Here is an 18669-nt window from a genome sequence, read left to right on the forward strand (position 1 = left end):
CTTCCCTCCAGCACTGTTCTCAGGAGGCCCGTCTGCTTCTGGATCCTCATTACTGGGGCCTGGTTTCTTTCTCTGTGCGGTCCTACTGCTTTCTGTCTCTTACAACGGCAATTTATGTGACCAAACTGTTTGTACCCCCATAATATTCTGAAATTAAAAAAAAAATAACTAAGAGCTCTGTATTCTTGGGTTATAAGCCTCTGAGCTCTGCCCTGCTATGGGGGTGGGAAGAGGGGTTTATTCTCTGCTTCTTTAAGTAGGCACAGTAATTTCTAGTTTGGATCAGAAGTTAACCAAAATAGAGAATGCATATTTCTGTACAGTGAGTAAACCTATGGTAAATACTTCCTGTGTATTACTAGAAACCATCCTTCTCTTGACTACAGCTGCTGGGGTTTAATTATCCATTCAATATACCCTGTATGGGGAAGAGTGGAAATAAAGAGAAAAAAATTTAAAATATGCATTAATAGGAAATTGTAGATTCTTAGGATTAAAAGAGGTCTTTATGGTTCACTTGATCCTTTTATCTAACCAACTGGAAAGTTTTAATGGCATTCATTTCTAAATTATTTAGGTTTAGAACAAGATAATTTGTAACAATACTTGAAGATCACCCTATTGTGTGTTTTTATAAAACTCTATTCTAAATATAGACCATGGAGATTTGATTAGGAGTTAAATGCCTATGGTTCATTGTAGTACACTTTAGTGTTACTGTATTATGTATGTAGTGTGCTGGTAGTATTATTTGTACCAAGCATTGGGTTCTAGTTACAGACTTTTTTGTTATCTTTCTATTTATAACATGAGTCCATTGGCAGTAGATACTCCTCTCACATTAGTGGCTAATAGGAATGTCATAGCATTGGTAGATGTGTTCTTTTCTTCCTCACAAAATTTTTAGAAAAGTTCTTTTCCTACTTTTCCAAATTCTTAAGAGCTAGTACTAATTGCACTTGCCTTCAAGAAATATCCACCAAAGGGAAATCTGGCTGAAAAAGTCTCCTTGCTAAACTGTGGATCTAGAGAGTACTATCGTGGTAGGGTGGAGGGAGAGAGGGAGAGTGAAAATAAAGAAAGACAAGCTGGGGAAAATTTTCTTTCACCATTTCTTACCCTGAAGTGGCAGCTTACAAAAATTAACGAGGTCAGAGAAGCCTCATTTTAGGCCATCTGGGATTCCCAGGGGCTTCACCGGGAATCAGGGATGCCAGGAGCTAGAATGAAAGAAGTGGAAGCTAAGGGAGGACTGGAGCAACTCCTCAGGCTGCTGTCCATGTGTGCCAGCACCAAGCAAGGTGCTTTACAAATGTTGCCACAGCTAATTCAAGCTGAGGTAGGCTCATGAGGGGGAGGAGAGCCCAAGGTGTTCAGGCACTGGCCTGCAGAAGCCCTGGGGCAGAGGGGAAGGAGGAGAGATCCTTCTCACTTAGAGCAGTGTGACTTTCACCATGTCTAATATCAGGCTTCTCATTAAGATTTTTCTGGAACAAAGGATTCTGATATTAAAAATACATGCTTGATAATCACTATCTTCAATAGGCTTTTAAATAGCCACTCTCGCTAGAGATATAACAAAGAATGACTTTTTTATGTATATAAATAATATTTTCTTAAATACTTTAGGGGAAGGAAAGCTGGTGATTTGCAGCAAGTGAATTTTTGTGAGGCTGCTAAAACTTGCCTGAAAATTGCATAACATTGTTTTATTTTAAAATTCCAAAATTGAAATAAGAATAGGACTCTGTATAGTGAAATGCCAATGCCTCTGATATTAACTTTCTCGACTGAGTTAATAACTGGTTTTAGGGCTATTTTCTCAGGCTTTGATCTGGTGACAGAATAGCCAGGGGTAGTGATAGTAGTTGTCTGAAATGTGGCTAACTCACTCAACTTTCTGTGCTTTTTTGCTACAAAGATAACCTTTGAAATAGCCAAATCTCTGTGATTTTGAGCTATGACCAGCTGGAACTTGTTGACTCTAGGTCATGATCCTGGCCCCTTTCATTCTAGGGGACATTAGTAAATTTCAAAATTGGCTTCAGCAAACCTGGAGAAGAGAGAGAGAAGCATTCATAAGGCAGGAATTAGATTGGAAGCCAATCTTACCCTGTGGATGAGCAAGGGCTAAGAGTTGGATGCAAGACTTCCAAACAAAGGCACTTGGGTCAAATACAGGCTTGGAACTGAGAGAAAATCCTGCTAGGAAGAATGCTTTCAAAATGCTACCAAGAGCACAAAAGTATATCTCGCCTTCTCCCTGCCATTTCAAGATGAGATTACTATATCCAACAGCCTGTTCACCAAAACAAGATTGATCATACGTTAGAAGATGTTCTTTGCTAAACATTAGGGTCCTATGTAGACCAAGTAATCCAAGAGGTTTGTTTGTTTTGAAACCATTAAACCACTCACTGTATTTAATAGTCTTTAATTGTCAGTTGCTATCTTTATTGGGACATTTAAACTAATTTCATAGCCATTTTTTTAGTACTCTTTTTATCTTTGTATTAGTGCCCATTTGATAATTTCACACACTGTCCCTTTTCCCTTCCCTTCCACTACTTAGAGTACTGAAAGTAACAAATTTTAAAGTTATTTTTCTTGTAAGGCAAAAAATGTGGCTGGCATATAGTTGATGCTCAGTAAGTATTTGTGAATGAATAATTGAAGTATTATGCTTGACCCTGTTTGGAAGCATTAAATAGTAAATATTTTCGGTGTACTAAGAACAATGCTTAAAAGGCATCAGTCTTCACTGAGTCTTCAATTTTGTCTTTTCCTACACTTCTTTATCCAGCCTTCTCTGCCCGTGTGTACGATGTTCATACCTGTGTGCACATGAACACACACACACGCAGACTGAAATGCAAACAGTTTAGAGTACAGAAGGGCAATGATTCCCCCTTGCCATCAATGCTGCAGGTAATCTATTGCATTAATCAGCCAGCCAGTGGGAAATGCATGGGGAGTGATTATACTATCATACACAATACAATCAGCATGAAGCACTTGTCAAGACCAATACATCAAAGTTTAATTCAGTAATAGAATGAATTAGAGCAAAATGAAACATTCTGTTCTCCAAGAAACCCAACACCCATCATAGGTTCTTTCTGAACTCCACAGAAAAGTCAGTGCATTAAGGAATTGTTTTTATGAATACAATTTTAGTTCTAATCTTACAGAATATTGCAAACCTGTTTTCTTGGGATTCTAATACAAGTATAGTGTTAATATGTTTACCTGACCATCAGTACTCTATAATAATAACCATTGGTAAATTTGTTATTTTTTAGTAGGCTCTTGATTATCTTTTGTCCTAAATTGGTTCTCCATGGCAAATGAAAGGAGGGTCATTGTATAAACTGCTCAGGAAAGCACATATACGTAAATATGGATGGTAGACAGTTGAGTGCCTTACCTCAATAGTAGATAAGTTTACAGGAACCTACTGTTTATAGTGCCCTGAGGTAGGCACTGCCATTGGGGAACTTCAAGTCTGGTCAGGAAATAGAAAAAATAAAAAGCAACCCAAGACAGCATAAGACAACTATAGAAATGACGTTATATAATGTAGGATATGTTTCAGAAAATTTTGACCATAGAACTAATACATTTTATGTATTAAAATGAATGAGCCACTATTATAAATCACTACTGTGTGTCAGTTGAACCTTTTCAGAAAGAGATTTATATAGTTTTGGAGCCAGGACTGTTGAACAAACCGTGGGACTGTTTATGAAGAAGGCTTAATTAAGCAGCCAGTGCAGACCAAATGGAAAATGTCCTTGCAGGTTCCCACAATTCACATTCCCTCACCTTACCACCCGTTGACTGCCCCATTTGTATCTCAAAATAAACCATCTGCCATTGTCCCTTTTCCTCTTCTCCTCTCTAATTTTTTTCTTTCTTTCCCTTCCTCCCTTCCTTGAGAAGGAGAAGAGTGGTTGAGGGGTGGAGGAGCTTGCTCCTAATGAGATCCTGCTGTTTTGGATGAGCCTTGCATGTTGACTGACAGCAGTGACATATCAAATGCTTGGGAAGACTGTATATCAGATAAAGGGCCACAGGTTTAGGAGAAGGAACATACCCAGAGTACCAGTTCATTGAGAATCCCTGGTTTATTTTCTTTCTTGACAACAAGAAGATGGGTATTTTACTTTAGAATTTTCTCAGAGCCTGGTTAAATGATAACCAATTATGTACCAGTTAGCTGAGAGTTTAGCCCTGATTGACCTGAGCAATCTCAAAAACTGTGTCGTTACAGTATTCCTGAGGTTTTATTTCGAAATTTTCCCAGAAATGTTTTTGTGAATTAGAAACTAGCATTATCAAATTTAAAGCAGAATATTTTTACATTACTTACTTACTTTCCAAACATAGCGGTGACTGATGTATTAACACTGCATTGTACTGAGAACAATACTGTAATTAGGGTTGCAGTTTTAGTGTAGTTTGACCCAAGAAATTTTGTGACTATAGTTTTGCTAGCACAACTAATTATGCCAGTGATCTCCTATTTGTGACTGCAATTAGGCATTTCATGGCCTCTAAATAAGTATAATTAGTTAATTGGATCATGCGTGAAATTCTAAACTCTTATAATAGCCTCTGAGAACAAAAATAAATATTATAAGTATTATGAATTGTTTTATAACTGCTGAAGCCAGGGAATACCAAAAGTGCATTGTTTCACTTTGTCTGCTACTATTTCATAAGAACTAGCATTTATGATAACTTTCATTTTTCCGAATTTGAGAGAGGAAAAGGAGCCACTGACCTTTCTTATTCACCTTTAAAGAAGGTAGTGTTGGTTGCCCTCCTCTGCTCTGCACTGTCCCTGCCCAGTGCTCTCTCCAGTAGCATTATAAATGTAGTTATCTTCCTGCGAAGTGTGAGAAGGGCAACATTTATTAAAAATTCCAAGTGCATCTTTTATAGAAAGTTGTGTAGATTTTATTTTAATGAATCAATTCATTTTTCAAAAAAACCCCACAAAAATGTGGAGCTTTTGTTTTAATTGCTGAATGGATTTGATGTTAACAAAAAATCATGAAGGAGAAGGAACCTGAAAAACAAGTTTTATTGACTGTGGGGGATAACAATAGATAGTGTTATATTCAGTCACAAACACAATGCTCTATCCAGCAATACAGCCCAGCGGGCAGAGAGCATATTCAGCCACATACATGTGCATTATTCCAGAAATGCTGACACGGACTTGACTCTAACAGACCTAATCATAATGTTTTCAGAGAAAACAGATTTCTTCTGACTTGAATAATCAATCTTGAATCATAAGTTGAGCTTTTGATTATTTATCTGCTGTTTTAATCTACAGTGAAATTACTTATTTGCTATGCCTGTCAGTCCTGAAAAATGCGATTTTCTTTTGTTTAATTAGGCTCTTTTTAGATGGACCTGCATAAGTTTTTGTTGGATGTGCTTTCTTACACATTGGAGAGACATGTTCTAAGTACATAAGAACACAGGTTTAAATAAAGTACAGGGTTTATTAGCTATACCTTTGAGGATACTTCATAATTTTAGAAAATATACTATTTGTATTATATTTCTGAAATATGAGGAATGTCTTGATGACTCTGTCAAAAGACTAAAATCATTAATCTTAGCATTCATATATACATAGTTGTTCATACAAATCCTAACTTACAGAAGAACTTTCTGACTACATAGCTAGATGGAAGGCTAAATACCATCATATTTAAGAATATTAACATAGGCCCTGGCTCCCTTTTTTAGTAGCATCACTACCTTTTTACTTCTCTCTAAACCTCAGTTTCCTTATCTATAAAGTGGGGTTTTTTTTGTGAAATGTGATGATAATGTATGTAAAATATTTAGCACAAGGTTAGTGTGAGGTAAATATTCAATACATAGCAGCAATTATTGTCAGGTGGGTAAATGTAGATGCCATTCACTTTTAGAAATATGTTTGCTGAATTAGATGGAGCAATCTTTGTACCCTAAAGACACATTTAAAAACTTTACATGTAGAATCTAATTAGAAATCTAACATGTGTTACCTGATATTGTTAGGATTTTCCTTGAAGGGATAAAAATTAGCATACAAACCAGCACTTAATATTGCTATGTGTGTTGGGATACCTTTTATACTATTAAGTTTTCGTAATGACTTTTTTTTTTTTTTGCTCAACTTACAGCTCTTCTCATATGTTGAATAGTCTACTTGAACTTTATTATTTTAACTAACAACATTCTCATACTCATTGGCAAATAATTTAGTTTCTATTTTGTAATCTAGCAGATTTATAATCTTTCTTGGTAATTGTGATAGATTAAAGATGGCTACAGGTTCTTTGCTACTCTCTCATTGAGATGTGAAGTCTATGTACCCTACTCTTGAATCTGGGTGATTTTTATAAATGCTTGATCAGCAGAAAATGGCAGAGGATACTGCTGGGCCAGGTTCTAGGCCCAAGCCTTAAGCAACTGGCAGCATCTACTTCCTATCTCTTGAAATGATCAATCTTGGAGCCCTGAGTTTCTGTGTAAGAAGTCTAGCTGTCCTGAGGCTGCTATGCTGTGAGAAAGACCATGCTGTCCATGTGGAGAGGCCATGTTGGGGCAGGGCAAAAGTCGGGGGGGGGTGGTGAGGAGGGAATTTCTGGCCTACAGCATTGTGAGATGTAATGACATATTGTTGTATTAAAGCCACTAAGTTTTAAGGTAGTTTTTAATAAATAGCCAGAACAATAGATATGATTCTGATAGTACTTCATGCTTCTAATGGTTATTCTCTAAATGTCAGATGTCCCCAGAAATATAAAATATAATGATGTATAAAACTGAAGTTCTATCTGTTTTAGTTCATCTTATCCCTCTGATTGGACTAAGTTGCATGTTTGTCAAAATTGAATCTATAGAAATAGTATAACACCATCCTAGAATATTATTCATCTTCATTTTTTATAAATTTTTTACAGTAATTCTTCCTCATCTTCAAATTCTTGTTCCAGATTTCACCTGGTTTGACTTCTGGGTTTTTCCCCTCATAATAATAAGTTCTGATAACTGTTAATTTTGAGTTTCTATAGAAGAAAATGGAACCTGGGCATTGAAACTAAAAAGGGAGGCAGAGTGTATGGTAGACTAGAAGTGTTTTAAAAAGATACCAAGGGGAGAGGTGGCCAAGGGAGAGGGAGGCTGAAGGAATAGTCATTTCAGGCTTTAAGTACTTCATCCTTTGGCATGAAGTTACCATGAACAGAGAAAATGTTAAATAACCCTTTTGAGTTGGGGATGAGTTTGAGAAATACCTTCTGGTGAAAGCAGGTAAGGATGTAATTACCCAAAGCATCTTAGACCGACCTCTACATGACTCTTAGCCTGTGGGCCCAGGGTAGGGGCCTGGGAGGCTACAGAGAATAATGTCTACAGTAAAAGAAAACACATTTAAAAGCCTCTTGTTGAAACTGAGGGAAAAGGAGAGACTGCAGTGTTTCTGGATGGCAAGTGTGATTATAATTGTATAATGCAAGAACTCATTATTACTAGTTTAGAGAAGTATTTAATGTCACTGGTTTTTTGTTTATTTAATATGCTATCTTAATTGTTTTATTTTATTAAATATAAAAATTTAATACTATCATGGTGTTCAGAGAATCTCGTGCAGTCTGAGTACTCCAATTCTATTTTCACCTTCGCATCACAATTTCCTCAACATCGAAGTCTTCCATCACAGTGGTTTGCGGGAGTGGACCTTTTGGAGCTGGTTTAGCACAAACACATAGTTCTAAACAGCCCTATGAGGTAGGAAGAAATTATGGTCCCCACTGTTTAAATGAGGGAACTGTCATCACAGAGAGACTTAGTGTGCTCGCCCAGGGTCTTATGGCCGGTAATCTATATCTTGCCCTTTATAGATCAGAGCTTGTTGATTTAAAAAAAAATCTTCTAGTTGGAAATGTAAAACAATGAAAATATGAGATGGGACAAAATGGTAGTGATAATTTGTACATCTAAATGTTGGGTGGAAAAGATTGGCCTATGGGGAATACAGTTAATTCTTGTTACTCACCTTTGCTGAGAGTATAGATTCTTGTTTTGCTATTGGTGGAATGCAGAAGTAACCAAAAGGCTTTCATGATGATTTGTGTTCTGCCTCAACAAGATTCTGCCCACATTCTCTAACTATTTAGTCAGGTATAGGATGATAGGATGTGAGTAGGTTTAAGCCCACTAAGTGGATTGGAACCATTTACCTTGTGTGAAAAATGCTTTTGTTTTCCTTCCCTGGAGGGGTTACTTTCCTTCTTTTGGTTTACTTCGCCTCATATGTTAAAGTGTGTCTTTTTGCTAAAATCACTGAATGTGAATTAGGTGGAGTGTTGGAAAGTAAAAGCGGGGTGATGGAGAAAAGCTAGAGCTCATATGTGCCATGGATAGTTCAGAAACTGAATGATGCACACACCAGTGACTTAATAATTGCCTTTATTTATATACTTTGAGGCATTGCAGCTAGGAAAGCAATTTTAAAGTATTGAATTTGTTTTCATTATAATTCATAGCAAATAATTAAACATCCTTTATAAAAGAACCAGTAGTTCCTTACTAGGGGGCAGGTCCTCTGCTAAGTGCTGAAAATGCTGATTTCTCACTGAGCTCTTGTCCTGTTTTTGGCTGAGTCCTTAACAGGGTTAATATTTCAGAAGGACAGCAGAATGAAGTGTTTAATCATCAAAGAGCTGTATTTTTAAAGCTACAAATGTTTCAGGCATGTTGAAGGGGAAGGAGATAAATGCCCAAAGTGGGACTCAGAATTAATAAAATTTGGAGAATGACTTACTCAATTTGGTTAACTTGGTTATTAAGGCTAATTACAGCTTTTGTAGTGATGACTGTTAAGATAAAAGACCATATCTATTATAGCTCTGAACTTGAATCTAACATTAAGAACATCCTTTCAGGATGAAACCTCTCTTTAGGGAGGTGAGCAATAAAAGAATGTTACAGGCAAATTAATAAAGGCTTTTTAAAAATTTTCTCATTCTGCAAAATGGAAATTTTCTAATTAGAGAAATGTAAGCATGCAAATCTAAGATGAGTTTTGTGGACTTTTTTTTTCCCCTCAAAGTCATGGAAGCCATTGTTTAAAGTTGCCAAGAATATTTAGGAGGACCTTGCTTTTAAGGACCTCAACGTCTCTGAGTTGTTTCCTCATTGCTATGGTCTGAATGTTTGTCCCCGCCAGATTCATAGGTTGGAATCCTAATCTGCCAGGTGATGGCATTAGGAGGTAGGGCGTTTGGGATGTGATTATATCATGAGAGCAGAGCCCTTTTGAATGTGATTAGTGCCCTGAAGAGGCCTGAGGGAGCTTGTTCACCCCTTTCACCACGTGAGGACACAGTAAGAAGGCACCATCCGTGAGGATCATGCTCTCACCAGACACTTTGATCTTAGACTTCCTAGCCTCCAGAACTGTGGGGAATAGATGTTTGCTGTTACAAGCTACCAGGTTTATGATATTTTTGTTATAGCAGCCTGAATGGACTAAGACACTCATCTTTAAAATGGAAATAGTAATGAGTTAATGAGAAATGATGGCAAAGCCCTAAACATAGTGCCTAGCCATGCAGTGGGCACCCAATAAATATTGACTATTAATAGTAATAATATTATTTAATTTTTAGGGTTGTACAGTTCTTACTGTGCTACAAAATGCACACTTTAAATACTTATTACAAAATACATACACTACAATTTTTGTTTACAGTATTGAGTTTGGACAAATGCATATAGTCATGTAACCACCACCATAATTAAGATACAGAAGGTTCTATCATCTCTTCCAAATTCCCTCATGCTGTCCCTACTTCCTATCCCTAGCAACAACAGATCTGTTCTCAGTCCCTTTAGTTTTACCTCTTCCAAAATATGATGTAAATTGAATAATAAAGTGTGTGTGTATGTGTGTATATACACACCCTTTTGATTCTGTCTTCTTTCTCATGAATAATGCACATGAGATGTTATGTGGTTTTGTTTTTGTTTTTGTTTTTTTTTTTTTGTTTTTTTTGAGACAGAGTCTCACTTTGTTGCCCAGGCTAGAGTGAGTGCCGTGGCGTCAGCCTAGCTCACAGCAACCTCAATCTCCTGGGCTCAGCAGTCCTTCTGCCTCAGCCTCCCAAGTAGCTGGGACTACAGGCATGCGCCACCATGCCCGGCTAATTTTTTGTATATATATTTTTAGTTGGCCAATTAATTTCTTTCTATTTTTGAGACGGGGTCTTGCTCAGGCTGGTTTCGAACTCCTGACCTCGAGCAATCCGCCCGCCTCGGCCTCCCAAAGTGCTAGGATTACAGGCGTGAGCCACCGCGCCCAGCGAGATGTTATGTGTTTATCAGTGGGTTTTGTTGTTATTGCTGAGAGGTATTATATGAATGTGCATCAGTTGTTAAAGGACATTTTCAGATTGTTTTCTGTCTTTTGCATTTATAAAGAAAGCTACTAGAAAAATTCTTATACACACTTTTTTTAATTTCAACATATTATGGGGGTACAAATGTTTAGGTTACATATGTTGCCTTGCGCCCCCCTCCCTCCAGTCAGAGCTTCAAGCATGTCCATCCCCCAGATGGTGTGCATCGAACACATTTTGTGTGTATATACTCATTCCCTCCTCCCCGCTCCATCTGCCTGAGACCAGATAAATGTTATTCCTGTATGTCCACTTAGGTATTGATCCATGTGAAACCATGCACAAATTTTTGTGTGAACATAAATTTTTATTTCTCTTGGGCAAATTCTTAAGAGTGGGATTGCTGGATCATATGGTAGATATACATTTAACTTCATGAAAAACTGCTAAACTGTTTTCCAGAGTGGTTTTACCATATTACACCCCCAGAAGCAATTTATGAGCATTCTAGTTGCTCCACATCCTTGTCAGTAGTTGTTGTCATGTGGAAACTTTTTTCTAATTGTAGCCATCATAATAGGTATATAGTGGCATCTCATTGTGGTTTTAATTTGCATTTTCCTGATGATGATGTCAAGTATGTTTTTGTTTATAATTTGCCATCTGTATATCTTCTTTGGTAAAGTGTCTGTTCTAAATTTTTTGCCCTTTTCTAAAAAAACAGACTTTATTTTTTAGAACTGTTTTAGGTTCACAAAAGTTAAGCAGAAATTTCCCATATGTTCTCTGCCCCCACTCATAGCCTCCCTAATTATCAACATTCTTCACCAGAGTGATACATGTGTTACAAATTATGAACCTACATTGACATATCATTATCACCAAAAGTCCATAGTTTACATTAGCAGTTACTTCTTGGTGGCGTTCATTTGATGTGTTTGGACAAATGTATAATGACATGCATGTAACCACTGTTACAGTATCAAACAGAGAGTTTCACTGTCCTAAAAATCCTTTATGCTCTGCCTATTCATCCCTTCCTGCCCCCTAATCCCTGGCAACCACTGATCTTTTTACTATCTCCATAGCTTTGCCTTTTCCGGAATGTCATGTAGTTGGATCCATACGGTATGTAGCCTTTTCAGATTGGATTCTTTCATTTAGTAATAGGCATTAAAGTTTCCTCCATGTCTTTTCAATGGCTTGATAACTCTTTTTTTTTGGTGGGGGGGGCACTTCTATTGGGTTATTCATTTCCTTAGTGAATTTTGAGAAGGCTTTACAGATTCTTGGTATAAGGTTTTTTTTAGAAAAAGCAATAAATCTATGTGGAAGGATGCATGCTTTTTGTCAAATGTATGATTCCCAAATATTTTTCCCAGCTGTGACTTGTCTTTTCATTTTCTGTCTTTTGTATAGCAAAAAGTTTTAATTTTGATGAAGCCCAATTTGTCAATTTTATCTTTATTGGATTATGTTTTTGGTATTGTATCGAACATTACCTTTGCCTATCCTAAGGTCACAAAGATTTCTCCTATATTTTTTTCTAGCCGTTTTATGGTTTTAAATTTTAAATATAACAAGTTTAAAACCATAGTTTATTTTGAGTCAGTTTTTTAATAAGGTGTGTGGTATGGATTTAGGTTCATTTTTTTCACATAGACATCTAAATTATTCCAGCACCAGTTGTTGAAAAGACTTAACCTTTTCTCCATTGAATTGACTTTGAACCTTGAATTGACTGTATTTCTGTAGGTCTATTTCTTAAATCTCTATTCAGTTCCACTGTCTACCTTTTCACCAATAGTTACTGTTTTGATTACTGTAACTTTATAGGAAGTCTCTTTTTTCCCTATGAATCTATGCTTTGTTAAAATGTCTCTTTTATTCATAGGACCATGAGGAAAACCAACTCAATTTGCCAAATTTGCATATATATTTTGAAGCTTTTCTTACACTAATGGCAAACTCATAACTCTTCCCAATATTTGCAGAGCCAGTATAATCACACTTCAGCTCTTCATAGGCTTTATGTAGTTTAAGAAACCCAGAAAACTCTAACCCTCATTGTAGGAAACATAGCAGTTATAGATAATACAAGACCATTACACTTGATATCATAAATGACAAAATATGGCTTTTTGATCTCTTTACCAAATGGAACTTAATTATCTATATTTAAGAAATATTTAATATTCAACATTAAAGTTATAATCTTAAGACTTTTGCATGTAGTACTTTTTAAAAGTTTTCATTTCAGAATATTATGGGGGTGCAACCACTTTGGTTATATGTATTGCCTTCGCATCATCTGAGTCAGAGCTACAAGCATGACCATCCTCCAGAACGTGCACGCCACACTCATTAGGTCTGAATTTACCCATCCCCTCCCACCTGCCAAACACTCGGTGAATGTTACTTCCTTATGTGCACATAGAGTCTTGAATTCAGGTACTATGGTTCCAACTTTATCCTTTTTCCAACTTTGCCCTTCTTTAAAATGGTTTTGGCTATTCTACTTTTATTCTTATCTATATACATATACAAACACCTACTATGGTTTGAGTGAGATTGTGTTGAATTTATAGATCAGTTTTGGGAAAATTGACACCTTAACAATATTGAATTTTCCAATCCATGAACCATAGTAACTTGCCACTTTTTAAGATCGTCTTTGACTTCTTTTATTGGTGTTTTGTAGTTTTTAACATAAAGACTGCACATATTTTGTTAGAATTATAAGCTAAATATTTCGTATTTTTTGGTGCTTTTGATACCAAAATCTTTTGGGTAAGTTTTGATTTCCAATTGTTTATATTTAACATATAGAGCTACAGGTTTTGTTTTGTTTGTTTGTTTTGAGGGTTCTTTTGCATTTTACCTTGTATGTATGACCTTGCTAAACTTACTTATTAGTTCTAGGAGCTTTTCATAGGTTAGTTGTGTGTGAATAGAAACTTTGTAATCTTATCCTTTCTAATCTATGTCTTTAACCTCCCTTTCTTGATTTATTGGCCTGGCTAGAACTTCCAGTGTGATGCTGAATAGAAGTGGTAAGAACAGACATCTTTGCTTTGTTTTGATTTTAGAGGAAAAGTATTCAGTCTTTTATCATTATGTTTACTGTAGAGGTTTTTTTTTTTTTGCAGTTGCCCTTTATCAGATTAAGTTCTCTTCTATGCCTAGTTTGCTGAGAGCTTTATTTATCATGAAGAGATCTTGAATTTTGTCAAATGCTTTTTTTGTATCTGTTGAGATGATCATATCGTTTTTCTTTATTAGCCAATTAATATGGTGAAGTACACTGATTGATTTTTGAACCAGCCTTGCATTCCTGGGATAAACTGTATGTTGTTGTAGTGTATTGTCCTTTTTTTGATATTGCTTAATTAGATTTGCTAATATTTTGTTGAGGCATTTTACTTCTCTGTTCATGAGAGATGTTGATCTGTAGTATACTTACTTGTAATGTTTTTGTTTGGTTTTAGTATCAGGGAAATAATGTTGGCCTCATAAAATAAGGTGAGAACCATTCCCTTCTCTTCTGTTTTCTAGAAGATATTTGTGTAGAATTGGTATTATTTCTTTCTTAAATGTTTGGTAGACTTTTCCAGGGAAACATCTGGACCTGTATTGTTAGAGGTTTTTAACTGAAAATTTAATTTCTTTAATAAATTTATAACTATTCAAGTTATTATTTCTTGAGTGAGCTTTGATATTTTGTGACTTTCAAGGAATTTTTCCACTTCATCTACGTGGTAGAATTTATGGGCATAAAATTGTTCATAATATTCCCTAATGAGCCTTTTAATACCGCTAGAATATTTAATGATGTGCCTTCTTTTTATTCCTGATCTGGTTGTTTGCATCTTCCCTTTTTTTTCAGTCAGCCTGGCTATATATAACTTTATTGATTTTATTGATATTTTTAAAGAACCAGCTTTTGGTTTTGTTGATATTTTTTCTTGCCTGTTTTCAATCTCATGGATGTCTGATCTATTTCTTTTGCTTTCTTTGGCTTTAGTTTCTTGTTCTTTTTCTGTCTTCTTAAGGTGGATGTTTAGATTATTGATTTGAATCTTTTCTTTTCTAATATAAGCATTTAATAATATAAATTTTCCTCTAAGCACTTTTTAGCCATATACCACAAATTCTGATATTTTATTTTTATTTTTATTCAGTATAAAATATATTCTGATTTCTCTTGTGTTTGACTTCCTCTTTGCCTCATGAGTTCTTTAGAAGTGATGTTGTTTAATATGCAGATATTTGGGAATTTTCCAAATATCTTCCTATTACTGATTTCTGGGTTAATTCTTTTATGTCAGAGAATATACTTTGTATAATTTGTTTTTAAAATTTGTCAAAGTTTGTGTTATGGCACAGAGTATGGACTATCTTAGTAAATGATCTTTGTGCATTTTATAATAGTAGGTTTTTGTTTGTCTTTTCTGCTAATGTTAGGTGAAATGTTCTATAAATGTCAGTTAGGTTTAGTTGGTTAACAGTGTTTGTCTTAGCCCTTTTTGTGGTGCTATAACAGAATACCTGAGACTGGGTAATTTATAGAGAGGAGAGATTTGTTTCTTACAGTTCAGGAGGCTGGGAAGTCCAAAATTGAGGGGCCTGTATCTGGCAAGGGCCTTTTTGCTGCATCATTCCATGGCACAAAGTGGAAGGACAAGAAAAACATGAGAGAGAGAGAGAGAGAGAGAAAGAAGAAGAAGAAGGAGGGAGGGAGGGAGGGAGGGAGGGAGGGAGGGAGGGAGGGAGGGAGGGAGGGAGGGAGGGAGGGGAGGGAGGGGGCCACAATAATAGGTTTATCAGGAACTCACTCCTGAGATAACTAACCCACTCTGGCCACAATGGCATTAATCCATTCATGAGGGCAGAGCCCTCATGACCTAATTCACCCTTTAAAGGTCCTACCTCTCAACATTGTCGCCTTGTGGATTAAATTTTTAACACATGGACTTTGGGGGACACATTCGAACCCTAGCAATGTTATTCAGGTTATTTGTGAATTTTCTGTCTGCTCCTTCAATCAGTTATTGAGCGAGCAGTATTGAAGTATCCAAATATAATTGTGGGTTTGTCTGTTTCTCCTTTGAATTCTGTCAGTTTTGCTGCATGTATTTTGAAGTGTTGTTAGGTACAGCATACTCATTTAGAGCTATGCTTTTTTGGAAAACTGACCCTTTTATCATTATGTAATGTCACACTTTTTATCCCTTGTGTAGCATTCCTTGTTCTGAAGTCTGCTTTGATACTAATATAGCTACTCCAGCTTTATTTTGATAGTGTTTTCATGGTGTATCTTTTTTCATCCTTTTATATTTAATCCGTATTGTTATATTTATAGTGCATTTCTTAAACACAATGTAGAGTTGAGCCTTTTTTTTCAATCTGATTTTGACCATCTCTTTTAATTGGTATGTTTAGGCCATTTATATTTGATATAATTAGCAATGTGGTTCTTGAATTTAGGTCTGGCATTTAATCATTTGTTTTCTGTTTATCCCCTGTGTTTCTGTTCCTTTGTTCCCTCTCTCTTGCTTGTTTTGGATTATTTGAATTTTTTTAGTATTTTATTTTAATTTAATTTCTACTTAATTTAACTTCTATTGTCTATTTTGTTTGTCTCTCCTGTTTTTTTTCCTAGTGATATCAGTATTATAGTAAAGGTACCTTTTTAAAGGTATCTTTAAAAAGATACTCGAAAAAGTATCTTTTTTTAAACTTGAAAAAGTTGTTTTTCAAGTACTTAAAAGGGCAAAATAGTATATTTATTCAAATATTTTTTATTTTTATTGCTCCTTTATTCCTAAAGTTCCAAGTTTCCCTGTGGTATTATTTCTCTTTAGCCTGAAGAATTTACCATTTCTTCTAGAACATGTCTCTTGACAACAAATACTGTAAGTTTTCCTTGATCTGAGAATGTTTATACATCATCATCATTCCTAAATGATATTTTCTCTATATTTAGAATTCTGATTGATATTTGAGTTTCTTTTAACACTTTGAAGATATTTTCCCTATTTTATTCTGTACTATGTGATTTCTGATGAGAAATCTGAATTTGAGTCACTGTTCACCTATATATAGTATTTTGTTTTTCTCTGTTTTTAAGATTTTTCCCCCTTCATCTTTGCTTTTCAGCAATTTGATTATGATATATTTGGGGCTTGGTTTCTTGGTTGGGCTTAGCCAACCCTTTTTGATTGTAAATATCTGTGACTTAGAAAGGTTGTGGCCATTTTTGTTTCCTGTTGGTAAAACTTATTTGATATTTTTAATAACAGATGTTCTAATTGAAGAAACTTGCTAATTTTCAGCAAGGAAGAATATAAAGATCTCTTTTTGACAGATAAACAGTGATGATTTTTACCTTTATTATTCACTTGCTAAAATAACTGATTAAAACGCACACAGGCATGCACATGTACCTTTTCAAAGAAAAAGTGTTGTGAATGGCTTTAGAGTACTGGAATCTGTCTTGTTTTGAAATTAGTAAAGTAAAACCTGGACTTTTAAAATATGTGAGATACTTGCTTGAATTTGCTAATAACTCTTTGAAGAATGTAGAAAGGAATAATAAATTTATGTACCTTAATTCAATTATAAGTTATGCCTTTCTTCTAAATTCATTATTGCTTTTCCTTTGAAAAACTACTGAAATTTTGATTACTATTTAGTGATGTTATTCATATAAAGACATAAATTTGGTAATTTTATTCATGTAAAGATCAATTCCTGATTAAATCATTTAGAGACGAATGTTTAAGTGAATTTTATTTTTAAAAGATCTGTGTTATTGGCTTTTTTTGCCCAAAACTCTTCACACTTCATTGACACATAGATGTGTATACTGATAGATACAGTAAATTTTGAAATTCTTATAGATTAGAATTTGTTTCTTTGTGTCTATTATATTCCTTTATGATTTTATTGTAAAAAGTAATCTTGGAAAGTAAATTTAATTTTTGTGCAGCATCATTTGGAGTGATATATTGTAGCATCTATTCATAGAATCTGTTTGTAAATCTTTTTGTAAACTGGACCATAGGGTTGTATATATTTTTGGCTTTTTTTGTAGGAAGGTGATTACAATTAGCATTTTTGAAATATATTTCATCTTTATGTGGTAACAGTATTTGGATCTTTGGTTCAAACTTCGGGTTTTTGCACTTCTCCTATTGAACTCTATATGAGATTTATGGCTTGCATTAAAGAAAATTGGCTCCATTTTGAAGTGGTTTAAAATTTGTCATTAGCCACTAGAATTGGATGTTTTTATGATTTTTAAAAACTTACTTATCTCTCACTTGTTAAATTAGGTGCTCTGTGGATGTGTATAGTTTTAAACCCCCACTGCAAGTTGGAGCAGAAAGCCAGTTGGCTAAAACAGCTGAAAAAGTGGAACAGTGTTGATGTCTGTCCATGGGAAGATGGAAATCATGGCAGCGAATTACCCAACTTAACCAACGCTCTGCCTCAGGGTGCAAATGCCAACCAAGGTGAGTCCACAGTAATGTTCTGCTCAATTTGTGTCTGCTTAGTTGTGCATATATGTTTATAATGGTTTCTTACAATATATCTGGGAAAATGATTTTACCCATATAAGAACTTACTGTAACTCAAGGATTTAATATATTTGACTTTGAGAGAGTGTGTGTGTGTGTGTATGTGTGTGTGTTTTAACTTTACCTGAGATATTTGTACACTTCTAAAAAATATCCTCAGAATACAGATGGATATAATACTTATATATATTAGTATGTGTTAAAAATAGCCTATTAGTGATTCAGTTTGAATTTTCTTTATTAATTTAAAAATCATGGAGTAGAGTGGGTAAATACAGTACTTTGTAAAAGAAAGTATTGAGAGACTTAAGGAACTATGTGATTTTATCTATGTTGGTCAATTCATATTTGAGCTTCTGTATAATCTAATCAGTTAAAAATTTTTGGTTTTAAAATGTGGCAAGGAAACTATGATTCAACTGATGGGCATGGAATGCTGTTGGCATTTGGACTGGGAAAATTCTTCATTTTGAAGGGTTGGCTAGCATACTTGTCCCCACTAGTAGTAGGCTAGTAGTGCCCTCTGAGCTTTGGGACTACTAAGAAATGCTCCCAGATATTTCCAAAAGAACCTCTGTCTCTCATTTCTATCCTGTTTTTTTAGCTTTTCCTCTCTATTGGATCCATTTATTCAGCTCAAGTCCCTCACATCTTTTTAAAAACCCTTCTTTGGC

At 35.2% G+C, this 18669-nt stretch overlaps 1 protein-coding gene across 1 annotated transcript in view; it reads left to right on the forward strand.

The window, feature by feature from the left end:
* Window positions 1–18669, forward strand: part of ZSWIM6 (zinc finger SWIM-type containing 6) — a 179777-nt gene that overhangs the window by 136152 nt on the left and 24956 nt on the right. Inside the window, exon 5 of the mRNA XM_020289985.2 lies at window positions 17750–17929. Coding sequence (XP_020145574.2) covers window positions 17750–17929 — 180 coding nt within the window. The remainder of the gene's footprint in view (window positions 1–17749; window positions 17930–18669) is intronic.

Source organism: Microcebus murinus, chromosome 11 (assembly GCF_040939455.1).
Source record: "Microcebus murinus isolate Inina chromosome 11, M.murinus_Inina_mat1.0, whole genome shotgun sequence".
Taxonomy (NCBI): domain Eukaryota; kingdom Metazoa; phylum Chordata; class Mammalia; order Primates; family Cheirogaleidae; genus Microcebus; species Microcebus murinus.